The sequence below is a fragment of the Arvicanthis niloticus genome, chromosome 27, assembly GCF_011762505.2.
Source record: "Arvicanthis niloticus isolate mArvNil1 chromosome 27, mArvNil1.pat.X, whole genome shotgun sequence".
Classification (NCBI taxonomy): Eukaryota; Metazoa; Chordata; class Mammalia; order Rodentia; family Muridae; genus Arvicanthis; species Arvicanthis niloticus.
The window spans coordinates 10,496,812-10,517,093 of NC_133435.1; the positions used below are offsets into that span (position 1 = coordinate 10,496,812).

Here is a 20,282-nt window from a genome sequence, read left to right on the forward strand (position 1 = left end):
TCATTTTCATTCATCAGTTGATGGATGAATCAACTAGGCTGATTGTAGTTCTAACTCTTGTGACTACAACAGCAATGAACACGGTGTGTCTTTGTACTAAGGTGTGCAGATGTCTGGGTATATGCACAGAAGTGGTATATCTGGATCTTATGGTAGGTCTATTTTCAGACTTTTGAGGAACTTTTATACTCTAAAGTGACGTCCTTTAAGAGCACACATGAAAAATGCCCAGGAAAGAATTACATACTAAGGTTGGTAACATTTGTCATGGTAAGAATGGGCCTTCTGAGTAGGAATTGTGCTAGTTTTGCTGTCAGTCAGGAAAGTACAAAAGAGATGGTATTGAATTTCAACATTCAGGCTCCCCTCATCCACTGGACATGTAGGAACATCTGCCTTGAGGAGCAAAAGGAACAGCGGTTTCAACGAATCCTCCATTTTCCCAGAGTAATGAGGAGCATGCGTGTGGAGAACATAGCCAACATCACATGTATGATCACATAGCCAACAACTTGAGAAGCTAGGATTTGAAGCAGGGAGACTAGTTAGTTCACAGACTGTTGCCCTGATCTTACCGAGAGGTTAGCACATGCATTAGAGGAGGGGCTAGAGTAGGGAAATGTGGTTGGAATGAAGGTATGTTTTGAATGTATAGGTTTTTGCTGATGTGGAATTTGAGAGAAAAGATGAAGAGAAGTCCATTTTTTGATGTGAACCGTGTAATTGTGGTGTGTACTACAGAGGTGTTGAGTGTTTCCCAGAGGTGCAGAAGAAGGAACTTCAGTCCTTTAGCACCAAGCCTCCTCTTAGCACTGAATTCCTTTTGTCCTGATGGGGTGAACTTGATCCCAGGGAATAAATTTCATTGTCTGTTTGACCAGTTTAGGCCATGACTTGATAAATTGTGGGACCTCAAAAAGTATGTTGATTGGAAATATTGATTTATAAATTCTAATCTGGAGATGAAAAACTATTTCTGTTTGATTTTAAGGTTGAAAAAAAGTATTAGTATTGAACAAAAATAAAGGAAATATGCTAAACATGCGATGTCCTATTGCTGGCTGCTGATTGGACGTGTATTTTGTAGGTGGCACACTTTTACAATTCCATTGATCAACAGATGATTCAGAGTCAGAGGCCAATGATGCTGCAGTCTGCCTTAGCATTTGAACAGATAATTAAAGTAAGTGAGAGCCTCATGCTTTATGGCACAGATAGAGAGGTTGTGGGCCAGTTCTTAGTTCATCCTTCAGTTTCACAGCCACAGTGTGAGCACATGCAACTTCATTTTGTCTCCAGTGATTCCCTTCACTTTTGGTGAGTAAGTCCTCACTGTAGACATAAGTGATTTGAATGCTTCCTGTTACTTTGGTAGTGGGTTTGGTGAGCTGCATCCCTCTGTCATGTACAGCTCACGTGCTATTGCATTCTTTCTTCTGAGTTGGAGATCCTGGTACACAGAGTGCTGCTTGAGCCTTGAGTGTTATTTTTCTTTAAACCATCTCCAGAGTTTGTAACTCATGACTTTGCTTTTTTGTTTGTTTAAACGTCTATAGGAGATTGGAAAAATTCACATAGGTTTTAGACTACATGGTACTTTGTGACTGAAAATTTTTTGAAATGTATACTTTTAATCTTCATAGAGATCACTGTTAAGAATAATTGGGCTTTGAACATAAAATTAAACCTTTCTGGAAAAAGGATTGTTCTGAATACTATTGTTTATTATACTGTAGAATTCAAAGGCAGGGTGTGGAGGCAAGTCACAGATTACTTGGGACAACCCTAAAGAACTAGAAGGCTACATCCAGAAACTCCAAAATGCTGCTGAGCGACTTGCCACGGAGAATAGAAGGCTGAGAAAGTGGCACACTACATTTTGTGAAAAGGTATATTTTGTTTATAGAATTTAATATACTATGAATTGAACTGAACAAAAATAATTAGTATATAATTACAGTTTTTTTGTGAAGTAATTAGAGATTTGAAGTGGCAAAAATAAAATTTACGTTTTCCTTTTATCTAACTTCTCTGGTGTTTACAGCCAACCTAGCTGGAGTACAGATGTCAATAGCAGCAAACTGACAGGTTTTGAGGCTTGCCACGTGCCAGCAGAGTCTCTGTTCTTACCCAGGACAGAGACGTTCTTTTCTTTCTGCATTTTGTATTTGAGTATGTGTGTGGATCCCTCCTGTCTTCCCTCCCAGTCCTTCATGGGCTTGATACAGTGTTGGCTGAAATGGAGCCAATGTGAGGCTTTGCCCTTGTCAGTGCATGAGGGGATGACAGGTCGCATGGGATGAGTGGTATGTGTTTTTTGATTAAGGTGGCTGCGACACTGGAAAGCTACCATGTTCCCAACAGGCTCTGAGACTATTGCACATTATTTGAACAGGTCGTCACTCTTATGAATATTGACCTGCTTCGGCAGCAGCAACGTTGGAAGGATGGGCTACAGGAACTGAGAACTGGCTTAGCGAGTGTGGCAGCGCAGGTGCGTGCGCTGTGCTGTGTGTCTTGGGAATCTGGACGCATGACTTAGTGACAAGTGCATGCAGAGTCATCAATACCTCTTGGTATCCCTAATGAATATACACTCCTCTGAGTGACACACATACACATGCTGTAAATGACCGTGAATTCATGTGAACTACATAAAAGTAGCTTCTGTGTGCCTTACGGAGGCCCGTGCCTGTTTAGTTTGTAGTTTTCCTGACTGGGAGCTTATGAATTTATTGTTTGCTCTTCTCTTACAAGAGACCATAACCTCTGTAGAATACAAAGTTAAGTTCAAACTGAGGTTTACTGATTGAAGTAACTGTCAGGGTTGTTTGTCATCTTAGAGGCACATTTTTTTTTTTTTTTTTTTTTTTTTTTTTTTTTTTGGTTTCTCTGTGTAGCCCTGGCTGACCTGGAACTCACTCTGTAGACCAGGCTGGCCTCGAACTCAGAGATCCACCTGTTAGAGGCACATTTTCATACAGATAGGCTCTGAGTTGAATTTAAGTTAGCTGTTTTATATTTATATTTCTTTCAATTCTCAGAATTCGGGAAAAAAAAAGTCCAAAGTACTAGAATAGATGTCTTAATGCTTGTGTGGAGGCAGACAACAATATCAAAATCCAACTGTTTTTAGCTATCTAATTTTAAGTTTCTTATTTTTAAAATACTCAATGAATTATTTCGGAAGTAGGAAATGAGTAGTACTTTTTGAGAACATTGAAAAAATACAAAAGAATTCATGAAGAGTAGACCATTGTAAAACCAACTTCAAACTTTGAGTTTTTCATTTTGGTGAGCCTTTTGTGTAATATTTTAGCTGTGAGATTTTTATATCAAATGTTTCCTAAGCTCTCTTACTAAAAATTGCAATTAGAGTTGCATATTTTAAGATATTTAGCACGACCCCATAGCTGGTAAATGTGCTTTATGTAGCTTGAAAAGCAAAAGTAAAAAAAGTCATTTAGCACCAATTTTTAAATTGAAGAGGTGAATGATGTTTCAGGGCTTCCAACCCAGCGACATGCGTGCGTGGCGGCAGCATTGGAACCACCAGCTTTACAAGGCCCTGGAGCATCAGTATCAGATGGGGCTGGAGGCGCTGAATGAGAACCTGCCAGAGATAAACGTAGACTTAACCTACAAGTAAGAGGCTCTGAAATCCCTAGTTCATTTTCAAGTTAAACCTTTCTAATAATTTATGTTCTAAGTAATATAATTTCAGATTATTTAGAGTGCCGTTCACGCTGTTTTACAGACAAGGAAGGTTACAGTTTAGGCCCCCTTTCGAAGAAATCCGGGCTAAGTATTACAGAGAAATGAAGAGGTTCATTGGAATTCCCAATCAATTTAAAGGCGTGGGTGAGGCTGGAGACGAATCAATATTTTCTGTCATGATTGATAGAAATGCAAGTGGATTTCTGACTATTTACAGCAAAGCAGAAGATCTGTTTAGAAGACTGTCAGCTGTTTTGCATCAACATAAGGTACAGAGCCTGCAAATTTCTACTCTTGTCAAAAATTTACTGATTTAGTAAGTATAAAATGAGAATTTTCTTTATGATGAAATAAACTCAAAATGTAGCAAAACCAGGGAGGCAGCTTGCTAGGGTCTTAGCCTAGGGCTAGGCTTGCTAGGCTCTTACTCTAGCTTCATGTTGCAAAGGGAGAGGTAATGGGCAATTTTGTTTTTAGTTTATGAAGTTTGAAAAACTAGCTTCTTTTTTCTTTTAAATGCTTACATCAGCTTGGAATGAAATGTGACATTTACATCAATTTTAATTCTGAAGAAAATGTATTTTGAGGGAGAATGCTCAAATGCTAATTTAATTCAGGTGATTTAAAGATGTGCTAAAACCTTGTGTACATTTTGAGAAATCTGTCACTAGGTAGTATAGTTTTGTGGGAAGGTAGAGTGTGCTTCACAGCCTAGGTGGCGAACACCTGGGCTGTATGTATAGTTTAGGCAGCACAGTGTATGCCACCTGTTCCTGTTTAAAACGTCACTATGATGTGATGTCGTATTGTGACTGTTTCTGGGTAAACATATACAACTAAGCTGCTTCAGGTACAGGCTCTCATCTTAGTGCTCATTTGTGCTGGATAAGGGTCATAGGTCAGGAATTTGCTCTGTTCCTCGGCTGTCCTTGCACTGCAGATGTATGTAATTTTGATTGGCAAGTGGTCTGGACACTTGGAGGCTGTCCTTTGTAAAAATGCTTCTACACTTGAATTTATATACAGTGAATCTGAAAAGAGATTCTAAAATGGCTTATTTTCCTCACTTTGTTTATCTCAATCAGTAGAGCTTCTCTTTTCCTTGTCAGCCTCTGAGGTAGTTCCCTTTCCTTGATACAGTTTTTCTTCTTTAGGAATGGGTTGTGATTGGACAGGTTGACATGGAAGCTCTGGTCGAAAAGAACCTTTCTACTGTGCATGATTGGGAGAAAAATTTTAAAGCATTGAAAATAAAGGGGAAAGAAGTTGAACGCCTTCCCAGGTATGAGCAGTTGGTGTGCTTGTGTAGCACAGTAGTTTGATATGGCTGGCAAAAGGACCTCTTTAAGGCAGGGGGATCTCTGTGAGTTTGAGGCCAGTCTATTAATATAGTGAGTTCCAGGACAACCAGAGCTACATAGTGAGACACTGTCTCAAAAAAAAAAAAAAAAAAAAAAAAAAAAAAAAAAAAAAAAAAAAACCCAAAAACAACAAATAAATATTTAATGCAGTCAAGCTGTGCTTGGAGCTGCTGCTGAGAGCCTTCCTTCCAGAGAACATAAAGCCCATGGCATTTATTGCTATTCTTTGGCTCTGCTGCTTCCCTTCAGAATGGCCTGAGACACATGTAGCATAGAGATTCATCTAGGCACGGCTGTAAATGTGGACATAAGCCTCTGACAGGAAGTTCATAACCCAGCTTTAAGAATGTACACTCCTGCTACCTGAAGTTTCAACTGCCTGGAGCTGTTTGGACAGTGAATTCCATGAGAATGAATGCGCACTTTATGGAAGACAGCATCCCCTTTTATTAACTTACTCTTCCTTTTAGTAAGATGTGCTGAGCATTTATAACACAATGAACTTTATATAAATACAAGCAAGATGAAGAGATAGCTGAGATCCAGGAGCTTCCGCTGGTAGTGCAGCAAGTGTGTTTGAGGAGAAAGCTGAGTCTACTGAGGGCTTCCTGACTGAGTTCTGTAGTCGGCTGGCTCAGCAGCTGCCCCACTGTGGCATACATTTAAATTATGAACCTCAATTTCTTCCACAAAGAAATTAATAGTTTTAAGGATTATAGGGAGTATAAATTTGCCTATACATTAGTGGTATAGGCTGTTTTCAAAAGTTGTTAATAGTTTTTAATTGTTGTTAATGCTGAATGGAATATATTCTGCACTATACGCTGAACTTAGTGTAGGGATTCAGAAGGTATTGACTCCTGTCCTGATCGGGGACAAGGTCAGGGAAAGTTTTATTAGGATATAGCAAGCCTGAGATTTTGAGATGTAGAAATAGTTATCATGTTTGTTTACCTGCTTACCTACCTGTTTATTTTTATTATACAGAGGATTAAACCCAGCACCTTATACATGCTAGGTAATTGCTGTACCTCTGAGCTACTTCCCAGTCATTTTTACTTTTTATTTTAAGACATGTTCTCATTAAACTATACAGTCTGTCTTGGAATTAGCTGTCTTCCTGTGTTATGCTCTTGAGTACCTGGGTCTATAAGCATGTGCCACCAGCACCAATGAGTTAATGTACTTGGCTTGTTTATAAGTTTTTACAGTTAATACTTTGATTGCATTGGCATCTAGCTTTAACATTTACTTAGGACTGGGTGTGGTGGCATAAGTCTGTAATCCCAGCACTTAGGGGGGAGAGGCAAAGGAGGATCAAGAATTCGGTGCTGTTCTTGGCTATTGAGAGAATTTAAAGCTAGCCTGGCTGTGCGAAACTAAAAAGAAATTTTGTTAAAACTTTTATTTTCACTTTAACAATTATTTTATGTTTTGAGATTATAAAATAATTACATAATTTCCCTCACTTTCCTTTCTAACCTTCCCATATGCCCTTCGTTACTCTCCTTGAAATTCAAGTCTCTTTTCTTTAGTAGTTGTTGATGTGGTGATTGTTGTTGTTGTTGGTGGTGGTGTGTTTATTCCTAACTATGTAAGTACAACCTTCTCTGTCTGTATAACGTTCCTTGTGTGTGTGTTTTCAGGGCTGAGCAATTGGTAGTAGATAACAGTCGACATGCTCTTCTTCCTTGGACGAGACTATTTCTCCCACTCTCAGTGTTTCTTAGTTGCCTGTAGTTCTTTGTGTGGGGTTGAGGCCTCGTGTTCTCTCCCTGTCCACTTTGTCATGTCTATTGCTGTTGTCCTTGTTCAGCTCATGTTAGGCAGCCATGTTGGTGAGCTTTTATAGGTGTAGTTTCTGACTTTGCTAGAAGACACAATCTCATAACAAACTCCCTAGTCCTCTGGGTCTTATAATCTTGCCACCCACTTCTTCAATGATCCATGAACTTTGGCTGTGGGAATTATATTGTATAATGCATCCATTATACAATGCATCCATTGGATTTTGCAACTCTGCATTTTGACTGGTTGTGTGTGGTTTTCTGTATTTCTCCTATTACAAAGAGAAGGTTCCTTGATGAGGTGTGAAAGTTATGCTTATCTGTGGGTATAAGGATAAATTTAGAATATAGTTGGGGACTATGCTGGTTTAGTAAAGTGGTAGTTGTAGATTCTTCTACAAGATCCATGTTAGGATAAACTCAAAAGGTAAGACGTGATGGCCCATACCCCTAATCCCAGCGCAGGCAGTAGAGATGGGAAGGTCAAGGTCAACACCATGTAAAGATACCAAGGCCAGCCACAGATGAGGGTACCACCATGTAAAGATACCAAGGCCAGCCACAGATGAGGGTACCACCATGTAACGATACCAAGGCCAGACACAGATGAGAGTACCACCATGTAAAGATACCAAGGCCAGCCACAGATGAGGGTACCGTGTCTCAAATCAAAACACCCAAGTGAACAAAAATATCCAAACTGTAAAGATAATTTTTTTGAGACAAAATATGTCTATCTTTTTGTTGTTGTTGTTGTTCAAGGTTTCTTTGTGAAGCTCTGGCTGTCCTGGAGTTCACTTTGTAAACCAGGCTGGGGTCAGATTCAGATATGCGCCTATTTCTGACTTCTGAGTGCTGCAGTTAAAGATGTTTATCACCACTACCCAGCAAATATACCTTTTCATAAAAGACTAAATTGCTTTTCCTAAAATTTGACTCTTTTTTATCTGAGATTGCATATGCTGGACTGTCCTTGAGTTCACTCTGTAGTAAGGATGATCACAAACTCCTGTTCCTCATCCCTCCACTTTGTAAGCGCTGGTAACTGAGTGCTGCTGTGCCTGCTGTGGTGCGGATGTCTAAACTCTCACCAACATTGCTGAAATTTCTCTTTGCCTCAAATTGAAGGTTAATTTAAAATCAACTTCTATTTTTGTCAATTTTAAAGGTGTAAAATAGCATTGTCTGGCTTTTTTGTTTACTATCTCAATCTATATTCATTCTGTATTTAGTCTATATTTGTTTTCTTACCCTTATATATATGTTGGATACACAGTAATTAATTCATAAATGTGAAATAAATATATACTGGAACAAGTAGAACTTATAAATTGTATTGCTGATGTTTCAGTCATTCAAAATTTTTAAAGATGAATATATTTCATGATTAAAAATTGTTACTTTAAGCTAGGTATGGGGATACATGCCTATAATTCCAGCATTCAGGAGGTTGATGTAGGAGGATTATAAATTTGAGGCCAGACTGGGAGACCTTGTTAAAAAAAGAAAAGAGAGAGAGAGAGAGAGAGAGAGAGAGAGAGAGAGAGAGAGAAGAGAGAAAAGAAAAAAAGGCAGACAAAATCAGTGCTAAATGGACCTACTGGAAACCTAACTGGTGTATAGAAGGCTTTTTTAAAAAAAATCTATTGTGTATGCTCTTAAAGATTATGGTGACACATTGATGTACTTGTTGAATCATGTTGTACATTCATAAATAATAACAAGAGAATCCCATGTCCATTGGTGCACTCAGTGCTGTCAAGGTGGATTGTCTCAACATCAACTGCAGCCCTGTGAAGACCGTGATTGATGACCTCATCCAGAAGTTATTTGATCTGCTTGTCCTTTCTCTGAAGAAGTCCATCCAGAGTAAAGCCCTTTCCAGTTTCACTCTTACTGTGTTTTGTTTGTACAGCCATGGCTTCTATACTTACAAAATACAAATCTCAATGACAACTTGAAAAATTTACTGAAAATAATAATTTTAAGAAAGTAGGAAAATTTATATTTATTTTTAAAAGATATAAAAATGTCAGATGGTTTTATTATTTGAAGTTGAGCTAGGATTAGTTTATTGTATGTAATTGAGGACAATACTAATACTGATATCATATTTATCCTTATTTCTCCAAATGGTAAGTTGAGGTGTTGCAATATTATTTAGAAGACTGGAAATATTTCTGATTCTTAATAACAATAGCTAGGAATGAACACATTTTAGTTTGTTTTTCTTTTCCTCAAAGTTTCATTAGTTTTTTTTTTTAGATGTGTAGAGTGCTTTGCCTGTATGTGTACGGTATGTGTGCCTGTTGCCCACAGAGATCAGAAAAGTGAATTGCTTTTTTGGAACTGGAGTTATGGAGAGTTGGGAGCCTCCATGTGGGTACTAGGACCTGAACCCTGGTCTTTTGTAAGGGCAGTCAGTGCTTCTAACTGCTGAGCTATTTCTTCTGTTCCCTTTCAAAAAAAAAATTAAGTACAATATACAACAACTATACTCTCTTGGGAAAATTTTTGTGTTATTCTGCATTTTAAATGTTTGTTATTTAAAGGCAAGTGATAGAATGTAACATACTTTGCATCATACTTTTACTTCTGAGGCTTCTTAATTTAGTCATCATGTAACAGTGCTTTTTGGTAATAGTAATAATAACAATAATAATAATGTATCATTTCTTTCAGCTCATATACATGAAATTGATACATTTGTTACTGAGGCTATGAAGGTCTTAACAGTTATACCTCAGTCTGTGGAAGAAATAGGTGATACAAATTTACAGTATAGTAACCTGCAGAATCGGAGGCCAGAGGTGAGAATGCAAAGCAAAGCAATTATTTTCATCTTCACTTTGTAGAGATGTATAAATTAGGCATTTTGTGTAATTAGACCATGTAATGTCAACATTGTGAAGTCCTTATAATGCGGTCCGACTGGGCAGCGATGACTGGACTCATGGTGTAGGAAAGTAGGCCCGGTAGCACCTTGTATTCCTTTTAGAGGTATGTGTAGGCTTTGAAAGATCTCATGGATTAGAGTAACTGTAGAGTCAGCCGTCCATACTTGTCTCAGAATTGGAACCTTAGTGTGAAATGCAAGTTTAGAGCAGAGTTAGAAGAGACATGAAGTGGGAGAGTTCAGTTAGGGATGGGAAGCAGGCAAAAGCAGAAGGAGCCAGGCAGCATTTGTAGGACATTTCAGGGGCTAAAGCTTTGTTTAGAGCAAGAAGGAAGAAGACTCAGTCATTTGTGAACGTCTCAGAAAAGGTGAAAAAGTCACCCTAGTGAGTGTTTACAGTCCCCTTTAGTATAGTGCGCCTTATTTCCCATATCTATGGGGACACTGTTCTGAAGACCGTCTTTCTGTCCTGCCTTCAGGGCTTTGATCAGGTAGGATGCTGAATTTTGCCAAAGGTTTCTCCTGCATCTATGGAACTGTCCACTGACCATGTGATTTCTATCCCTGAGTCTGTTTATGTGCTCACTTGGCTGGCCTTGGTTGTCAGCTTGACACACCTGGGAAGAGGGAAACCTGAGTATTTTCATGTGTATGTTCATTGGAAAAATTAGTCTGTATGTTTTCTGTCTGTACCTGGTTTTGGTATGAGACACACCTTTATTTAAAGACATGAATGATTTATTGTCCACAGTGGTCTTGAGTTCGCTATTAGTGGAATATGACCTTGAACTTCTGATTCTCTTGCCTTTACCTCCTAGTTGCAATTTTTTCATTAATTTCTGAGATTATAGTGCAGTAATAGTAAGTACCAGGAACCTTATAGCTGGAACTTTAACAAATTATTTCAGAACAAATTTTTTAAAGTTTGATTTCATTTTGAAATAAAAAGTATATGTAATATATATTTTATAATACTAAAATTATATATTATATATAAATAATAATGTAATATTTTATATTTATGGTATATATATATATACATATATATATATTAAGAAAGTAATAAAATCATGAGAGACTGATAAAATGATTGTTTCCTTTAACCTTCAGATTTTGCCCTTGTTTCAAGAAGCTGAAGACAAAAACAGGCTTTTGCGTACTGTGGCAGGTGGAGGGGTAGAGACAGTTAGCAATCTGAGAGCCAAATGGGACAAATTTGAGCTGATGATGGAAAGTCACCAACTTATGATTAAAGATCAGGTAAGACCCTTTCAGCTCTTGTTGCCTGCATAATTTCAATATAGCCCAGTTTATGTGTTCATTATTGCTATTTAAATTGGTCTCCCCAGTTCCTTTTATAATGTTTTCGTGCTTTATGAAAATGACAGTGTCACAGGGAACATCCTCTTGAAAGCATTTCTCCACAAACTAGGATGATGTCTCTAGTGCTGTAATTATGTCTGAGCCCACACTTGTTGAATTAAATTCCTGCCATCTATGAGGTATTGTCTAAACTGTTTTACTCTCTTCCCCACTTGCTCCGTTGTGGGAAAGAGGCAGAAGGAAAGGGCGCTATCTGGCATCTAAGGTGTGACCTGAGGTTGCACCTGTCTATCTGAGGTTGCACATATCTTCCTGGGGTTGCATAAATCTACCTGAGGTTGTATACATCTACTTGGGGTTGCACACATCTACCTGGGGTTGCACACATCTACCTGGGGTTGCGCACTTCTACCTGGGGTTGCACATGTCTATCTGAGGTTGCACACATCTACCTGGGGTTGCACATGTCTATCTGAGGTTGCACACATCTACCTGGGGTTGCATACATTTGTCTGTACTTCATATCTTATTGACTAATTAATAAGATTAATTGTTGACAGCTGCAAAAGATACTGAGAGATAGTATCCTTAGTTAATAATACGCTTAGGCAGAACAACGGCAGTCTTTGAAAAGACTGTATGCCTGTATGCATGTCTGTGTGCCTGCTGCTGCTTGTAGAGGCCCAGAGAGAATGTTGGATCTATTGAAACTGAAGTTATAGACTATTGTGAGCCGACATGTGGGGGCTGGGAATCCCAAGTTCTCAGGAAGAGCAGCCATCCCTCCAGCACCTAAGCTGTTTTTAAAATGGCAGCACTTTGGTTGATAATTGTAGGTGTGCTGTGAACTACAAGAGTTGTTTAATGTTTACAGTTGACACTGATTCCTCACTATTGTAAAGTCTTTCAGTCTTTCAGTGTTGACATTTTTCTCACTTTTCAAAAAAAATGCTGAAAATGCTGTTGTGAAACCCATCAGCTTGCTCTGTGCTAAAAGCTTTGTCCCTGCCTGACAGATCGAAGTGATGAAGGGAAATGTGAAGTCCCGCCTTCAGATCTATTACCAAGAGCTGGACAAGTTCAAGGCTCGCTGGGACCAGCTGAAACCTGGGGATGATATTATTGAAACTGGCCAACAAAATACCATGGACCAAAGTGCAAAGTCTATAAAGGAGAAAAAAATTGAGTTTGATGATCTGGAAGTCATAAGAAAAAAACTAGTGTAAGTTTGCAATTCATGATGTTTATTTTGAAAACCATTTAATTTAATGCCTTTGTACCAGGCTTCTTAGCTATAATAATAACCGTTATTTAATACCTGTCTTTGTAAACTTTCAAAAAATTAAGACTACATGCCACTGCATTCTTAGGAGCTGTGTAAGGACATATAGATACACTCCAAGAAAGGACTCCAGAGAGATTAGAACATTAAATTAGTTTATAGGTTAAATTAAGAGGTTGTAATATTTACTGTTTTTAACTTACTGTATTTAGAAATAGAATATTTAATTTTAAGAAAAATGCTGCTAATACCTCTTTCAAAAATGAATCTGGGTGTTGGGAAGATGAACACTTGTTGTGCAAGCATGGGAATATGTTTGAATCTTTAGCTTCTCCCAGAGATGAGGTGTGACCGCTGCATTTGTAGCCTCAGTGCTTGAAGCACATAAAAGGGATAATGCTTAGACTGGCTGACTGCCTAGCCTGTCCAAAAACCATCAGCTCTAGGTTCAGTGAGAAACCCTCTCTCAGAAGAATAGAGAGTGATAGAAGAGGATGTTTAGCATCCCATTCAGAGGCACGTACACACATACACATACACACACACACACAATGCACAACACATACACACATAACACAATGTAAACACACATAAAACACACACATGCACATACACATACACAAGCATCTAGTAAAACAAATAAGACATATAGGAAAAGTGTTTCTGGCTTATCGTAATGGTCACCACAAGTGTTAGGTTTGTGCCGTGCTTTATGTGGGCTCTGTGTGTGCCAGTGTAGCCTGAGGCGAGTGAGTAGGCCTTTTCTATCAAACCTTTAAGTGGTACTATAGCGACGAGGTTAAGATAAGATACTTTGTCAGATCAGTCTGTAGATGTACAAAGCAAACATTTACATAGACAACATTATAAACATACAGATATCTTGACACGCACTGTATTTACATGGCTCATAGCATGAGAGAAGTAAAATTCTCACATAAAGTCAGTATTGCCTCTGCATATTTCAGCTGCAGAATATGGCTAAGTAAATTGATAACTGACAGTTTTTCGTTTTAATAAATTCAGTATTTTGATTTTTATCTTTGTAGTGATGACTGTCATCATTTTGGACTAGAAGAGCCTAACTTCTCTCTGGCATATAGCATCTCTAAGGACATTGAGAGCTGTGCACACATTTGGGCTCTTTATGAGGAGTTCCAGCAAGGCCTCCAGGAGATGGCCAAAGAAGACTGGATTACTTACCGGTTTGATTCTAAAGCAATATTTCTGTTCTTATAATTTGCTCATTTTTGGATGGAGCGTGAACTCTAATTAAAATTTTCATGTTCTTTTACAGGACTAAAGTCTATCTGTTTGAGGAATTTTTGATTAATTGGCATGAGAGATTAAGGAAGGTTGAAGAACATTCAGTCATGACAGTGAAGTTGCAGTCAGAAGTCGACAGATACAAAGTAAGGTTGCTTTCTCTATTCCGTTGCAGTGTTTATGTATCTCAGAAAGCAGGGCTGTGCTCTGTCATGTTTTAAAATGCATTAAACTACAAGTGGAATATGCAGGTATTTACAGTAATATTTAATAAATAACTATATAATTGACTTTGATTGCAAGATTATTAAATAATAATAATTAAAATGTTATGCATTAAGATGAAAGTTAATAACTTGTATTTTGCAAGGAAACGAAGATATATGTAAGTCTGTTCTTTACTTTTCTTTTCCTTTTTAAAAGATTATTATTCCTATCCTGAAATATGTGAGAGGGGAGCATCTTTCTCCAGACCACTGGCTTGACCTTTTTCGTCTACTTGGCCTTCCTCGAGGGACTAGTCTAGAGAAACTGCTTTTTGGTGACCTACTCAGAGTCGCTGATACAATTGTGGAGAAAGCATCAGATCTTAAAGTGAGGATTGGGCTCGGCTAATCAGTTCTTTAGCACCCATTCTTTCTTCCTGTAAAGCAGTAACCATGTTCTGTTGTTCCATTATTTGTAGTTGGTAATGCATCATTCCTGTTTGGCCTTGCTAGATGAGGCTATAGAGATACTGGCAGAGGCTATTCCCTAGAGAAAGAAAAATGTGAACTGTTAATACTTCTTTAGAGAAGTAAGTCAGCAGCATGAGAAGTATTAGCAGATAAGAGTCATTTCACATGCAGTGCACTTATAGTTATACACTGTGAGCAGAAGCTAGAGGACAAGAGGCCCCTCAGGGAACCTAGTGACCAGCTGGTTATCAACCAGACTGGAAAGCATCTCATGGAAAACGAAACTGCACAGTCCTCTCAGGAACTGTGTTATGTTTTGGCCATTCATGATAAAATAGGAAGCTTTTGATGCTTCATTATTTTATTTCCTATAAAAATATAAAGCTTTATGTTTGTTAACAATCCTAGAATATGTTTGTTAATCTGCATGGTTATAACATAATTCCTGTACAAAGTAACTATAGTTGTTAACTACATAGAAACAAAAGAATTTATATTAAGGGTTCCATCATATTCTGATTGATCTATTCTACCAAATATTGGCCTTTTTAAAAAGCCATAGATATATATTTGTTTGTTTATATTTGTATGTATATAGTTGTGTTTTCTTACAGTATAGATTGGGATAGCCTCATACAATTCAATCTGGCCTTACACTGTGCTGTTGGAGAGGACACGCCTACTTCCCAAGGGCGAGGGTTATAAGCATGTGTGGGCCACCACACTCCTAAAGTATATCTATTATCATGTCTTTATGGGATAGGTAATTTTGAAATAACAAGTATAAATCTTTTATGTTAATAGGATTTAAATAGTCGGGCACAAGGGGAAGTTACCATCAGAGAAGCTTTGCGTGAACTTGATCTATGGGGAGTTGGAGCAGTGTTCTCGCTGATTGATTATGAAGATAGCCAGAATCGAACTATCAAGCTGATTAAAGACTGGAAAGATATAGTGAACCAGGTTGGAGATAATAGATGCCTTCTTCAGTCCTTAAAAGATTCTCCATATTACAAAGGATTTGAAGATAAAGTATCAATTTGGGAAAGAAAACTTGCACAGTTAGATGAGTACCTGCACAATTTGAACCAGATCCAGAGAAAATGGGTGTATTTGGAGCCCATTTTTGGGCGTGGAGCTTTGCCTAAAGAACAGACACGCTTCAATAAAGTTGATGAGGATTTCAGGTCAGTACAGCTAATTAGACCATAGTCATAGGGAGACATTCCACTCGCATTGTGAAGTGCTTAGTACAAGTGATCACCTTCTCATCCCTGGGGTCCAGTGTGCTTTGTACTCAGCCCTTCTCAGTGCTGCTGTCCTCTTCCAGGGGTTTCTTTATGAAGCACTTTGGTCTGGTCTGTGTCTTTCTCCATCCATCATATATGTACTTACATGGCTCTTCCCCTGTTCCTGTGTAGCAGGACTGGGAAAGGCCTCTGTCATTAGTCACTAACGACAGAGTCACTAGTGGAGACTCGTTTCTTTGTGTTTGTTGATATCTTGCTTGCTTGTATAGCCCATGTTTTTCTTCTAAGCTTTAAAACTCTAAACATACTTAGGCAATAGACAAAACCAATTCTGCAGCTCACATCCAACCTTGCTCACCAGTGTCCCGTTCTCTCTGCCTCAGTAAGTTCTGCCAGTTGACTGTTGCTTGTAGGACATAACAGGCATCTTGGCATCTTTCATTTCCTCCAGTTCCAAATTTAGTTAAGGTTTCTATTGCTGTGATGAAATACCAGGACCAAAAACGAGTTGGAGAGGAAAGAATTTATTTCAATTATACTTCCACATTTAGAGGAAGTCAGAACAGGAACTCAAACATGGCAGGGACCTGGAGGCAGGAGCTGATGTCTGCATCAGCTCTGGAGGATGCTGCTTACTGGCTTGGTCTTCACACAGCCTGCTCAGCCTGCTTTTTAATAGAACTAAGGGCCACCAGCCTAGGGATGGCAGCACCCACCATGCATTGGGACATTGATCACTAATTCAGAAAATGCTTTATAGCTGGATCTCACGGGGACTTGTTCTCAACTGAGACTTTTTCCTCTGTGATGACTCTACCATGTGTCAAGTTGACACAAAACCAGCCAGTAAGCTATTTAAATTTTGTCCTGTAATTAAACTTTTGTATGTTTGGTGTTCCTTTGCATTAAGGAAAAGTTAGATGTGCCCCTTGCCATTTCTCCAGCCTGCTGTTCTTCTTCAGTGCGCTAGGTGAATATAGCTGTTCCCCAGTATCTCAGCGAGAAAACCTTTCCCTGTACTTACTTCCCCTGTTCGTTCATCATGCCTAGTAGCTTGGATCACTTCCCCAGAGAAGGCTTGAGTTATAGGTTGTCCTGTTAGTCACTGTGTCAACTCGTTTTAGTTTTTATTTCTGGCGTTTATTCTACTTTAGTTATTTTAAGTCATTACTTAATGTCCTTCTGTGCCACTGGACCATTAGTTCTAGGTCATAGGACTTAATATTTACAGAATGAATGAGAAGAAAAATTGCAATGACATTAAGATTAATTTGGTTTATTAGAAACATAATAAATTATTAACTATAAGTTAACTTTATTTGAAGCAAGTGAAAATTATTTTCATCTAGCCAGAAAGCTTAATATAAATGTGAAAATAACTTTTATTTTGTAGGTCAGTAATGACGGACATCAGGAAGGACAGTAGAGTCGCCACGTTGACGACTCACGCGGGGATCAGACACACTCTGCTGACGACGCTCGATCAGCTCCAGAGATGCCAGAAATCCCTAAATGAATTCCTGGAGGCATGTTTGCTTGTTTTAAATTTTAATAGATTGTAAGATACTTAGTATCATAATTACTGAGAAAGAGAAAGCTTTTACTTAGTTATTTTTGTTTGTTTGTTCCTTTGTTGTCCCTTTCCTTAGGAAAAGCGGTCTGCGTTCCCAAGATTTTATTTTATTGGTGATGATGACTTGTTGGAAATCCTGGGCCAGTCTACTAACCCATCAGTGATTCAGTCCCATCTGAAGAAGCTGTTTGCTGGTAGGAATCAAGATTTTTTTTAACAAATAGTTTTAAATGAAGCTAGTGAGTTAACACGTTCAGTCTTTGTGTGTGCGTGTGTGGTGCAGTAATGGTGTCTTTGAGAGGAGTCAGCTTAGTTTTAGGATGCCATGCATAAGATGATGACATGTCAAAGTTAGAGGTGTTAGTTAAGAGAATGGTGAAGGGGCAGGAGGAAGAGGCTGTGCAAAGCCTAGAAATGGAGGAGAATGTTGAGGGTGATGTATTAGCAATGAAAGACCATTATGTTGAGAGACCAGCAGACTATCATTGTCTGCGGAGAGACCAAGGAGACATTTAGAACGGAGTCATCTGTGTAGTGCAGTTAAGCACTGGGAATAGGAATGCTTGCTTGCTCAATGACAGAATGAGGCTGTCTACTTTCTTCCTCTTGGATCACTTTGCTTGGATATCTTTTGACAAATTAATGAGCTTCCTTAGAAAGTAATGCCTGACTTCTCTTAGGTACAATATTTGGAAAAGAGCTGTATTTTTAAATTAACTTTAAAAATAATTGTTTAAATCATTTTTATTTATAGTAAGATCAACAAACTACAGCCCATGAGCCTGGGCTATCTTACTATCTTTTTAAAAATAAGGTTTTATTCAAACATAGTCAAGCAGATTGCTTTGTGTATTGACTGTAGTTTCCTTTGTGTTCCTTGAATTCTGACTTGTCATTGACAGACACTGGCTCATGAAGCCTCAAGTACGCTACATGCTCACTACAGACACATTTTCCAGTGTGTGTTGGCCTGAAGCTGTAGCTCTATTCCCACCACACTTGTGTAGCCACTACTTTAAGATACAGATGTCTCCAGTATCTCAGAGAATCCCCTCAGGTTGGCATGTTGGCAGTCCTCTTCCCGTGCCATTGCCCAGACAGTTGCTGTCTCATTTGTGCAGATTCATTTCTGACATTTTTAGAGTAAGTACAATCATCCCTATGTAGTTGTCTTTTTTCTTTAGGGTCACATTCACATGTGTAATACCAGATAATAGCCAGAAAAAGGATCAGGTCCTGCACACCTGTTGGTGATGTGCATCTTGGGTGCTCATTTGTAGTGGCATTTGTGGCATAGAGTGATGGCTTTACCATACCTAGAGCTGTTACACACGGTCCAGTTGGGCCGATGCCACAGGCTATCTATGCACTGTCACAGTGCTGTGCTTATCTGCTTTGTAGGTGGCTTTGGAATCATGTCTAGTTTGCTCCCTCAGGACCTGTGGAGTTATTTCTACTATTGACTCACATTACTGAAGCTATTCCCTGCTAATGAATGTATTATTTACTGTTTGGGCTTTTGTATTATTTCAGTTTTGGGTTAAGATAAACTGTTTATATGTTTTTCTGTATATATTTTTTCAATGGATAAGTTTTAGTTAAGGTAAGTGCTTATTTAGGCTTTATGTGACACTTCCAAGAGTTATTAAGAGATTGTGACTTTCTAGTTCGCTGCCTAGAATATCTGAGAGTTAAAGAGTCCTGATGGATTGCCATGTCTTAGTTGACTAGACTGCCTAAAAAATTCTTCCTGGAAAAGATAAAATTGGGTGAGTAAACATACATTCAAGCCAGGCATCTGTATAAATAGTAAATAATCAGGGCATGGCATTATGGTTAGATGTTAATAAAATATTTTATTATCCAGTGACAGTATTTTTCCTTTATTAAGACATTTAAGTACAAAGGTTGCTACTATATATATGTTATATCATGTACATTATAATCCTGTTGTATTTATTTGTATATAATGTGTGTACATGTAGCGTATTCTTCCTGATCCTCTCTCCTTTTGGGTTTATATTGCTGTTTTCAGTTAGGTTAGTGTGTGTGCAGTGCTTGGGATGTGATCCAGAGCCTTGTGATTGATGGTAGAAGGCTGAATACCAAACTGCACCCTCAGCGCAAGTGTTGCTTTTGTATTGTAGGCATTAACAGTGTGTGCTTTGATGAGGAATCAAAACATATAACTGCAATGAAGTCACTAGAAGGAGAAGTTGTACCTTTTAAAAGTAAAGTTCTCCTATCAAATAATGTAGAGGTAAGCAGTTATATCAATTAATTAGTCAATTTGTAAGGTAGAATTGGTTTATTTAGGTCTTTTTGGAAACTCATACCTTACCTTCAAAAATGTTTGGTCTTGTTAGCACCTAAAAGTTGTGATAGTAAAAAGTACGGATTTTTGGTTTTTTAAATACAGCAGTTAATTCTGTAAGGAACTTTAGTTACAGACTGAAAAAGACTTGAATATTAGTCTAAGCTACATATTGTATCAGTTCCATGACTGAGAGTCTATTTTCTTAGAGGGAAATGGGACTCTTAACTCTTATTGTAAAGATATTCTTTTGAAAATTAAATGGAATTCTTTGCCTTAAATGCACTAGGAAGTTTGTGAAACTAATAAGTCTTAGTTGCTTTTTGTTTTGTTTTGTTTTGTTTTTTGTCTTTTTTAAATATTAGTTTTAAGAGATCATAAGTTGACAGCAACAATAGTTTGTATCTCTTTGATTTGTAGTCTTCAGTCTGAGAACTGATTCCTGGTTAGGCCTCACCATTCTATTGTATTTCAAGTAAATCAAGTGATCGAAAGCACTGATGTTTGCTAAGGAACTGCCATCTTTGCTTATGAGTTTTGTGTTTTTCTTTTCTCATAGTTTTGTTGGCACAGTGGGAGGAGGAGCTTAGGTTCTAGGATCTGAACTAGATCAGTTATGGTAGCAAAGTGTTCTGGGAGTAAAAGTAGGGAGGAGCTTTCCTAGTCCAGTTCTTGCTTCTGAATAATGACATATAATGACATATATACACATACACACACACACACACACACACACACACACACACACACACACAGACACACACACACACGTGTCTATCTTCTGGCACTATAGCTGTGCAGATACTGAGCTATTCTACCTCGACAATGTTGGCCTG

The 20,282-nt window shown here is 38.2% G+C and overlaps 1 protein-coding gene across 4 annotated transcripts in view; it reads left to right on the top strand.

Moving 5' to 3' along the window:
- Positions 1–20,282, top strand: part of Dync2h1 (dynein cytoplasmic 2 heavy chain 1) — a 190,913-nt gene that overhangs the window by 17,710 nt on the left and 152,921 nt on the right. For all 4 annotated transcript variants that reach the window (XM_076926141.1, XM_076926138.1, XM_076926139.1 and 1 more), the window contains exons 13-29: positions 1,088–1,183; positions 1,737–1,889; positions 2,396–2,494; positions 3,506–3,645; positions 3,758–3,986; positions 4,872–4,999; positions 8,619–8,734; positions 9,548–9,675; positions 10,872–11,021; positions 12,101–12,306; positions 13,416–13,571; positions 13,664–13,778; positions 14,056–14,226; positions 15,114–15,496; positions 16,953–17,085; positions 17,209–17,326; positions 19,280–19,392. In XM_076926141.1, the coding sequence (XP_076782256.1) occupies positions 1,088–1,183; positions 1,737–1,889; positions 2,396–2,494; positions 3,506–3,645; positions 3,758–3,986; positions 4,872–4,999; positions 8,619–8,734; positions 9,548–9,675; positions 10,872–11,021; positions 12,101–12,306; positions 13,416–13,571; positions 13,664–13,778; positions 14,056–14,226; positions 15,114–15,496; positions 16,953–17,085; positions 17,209–17,326; positions 19,280–19,392 (2,634 nt within the window). The remainder of the gene's footprint in view (positions 1–1,087; positions 1,184–1,736; positions 1,890–2,395; positions 2,495–3,505; positions 3,646–3,757; positions 3,987–4,871; positions 5,000–8,618; positions 8,735–9,547; positions 9,676–10,871; positions 11,022–12,100; positions 12,307–13,415; positions 13,572–13,663; positions 13,779–14,055; positions 14,227–15,113; positions 15,497–16,952; positions 17,086–17,208; positions 17,327–19,279; positions 19,393–20,282) is intronic.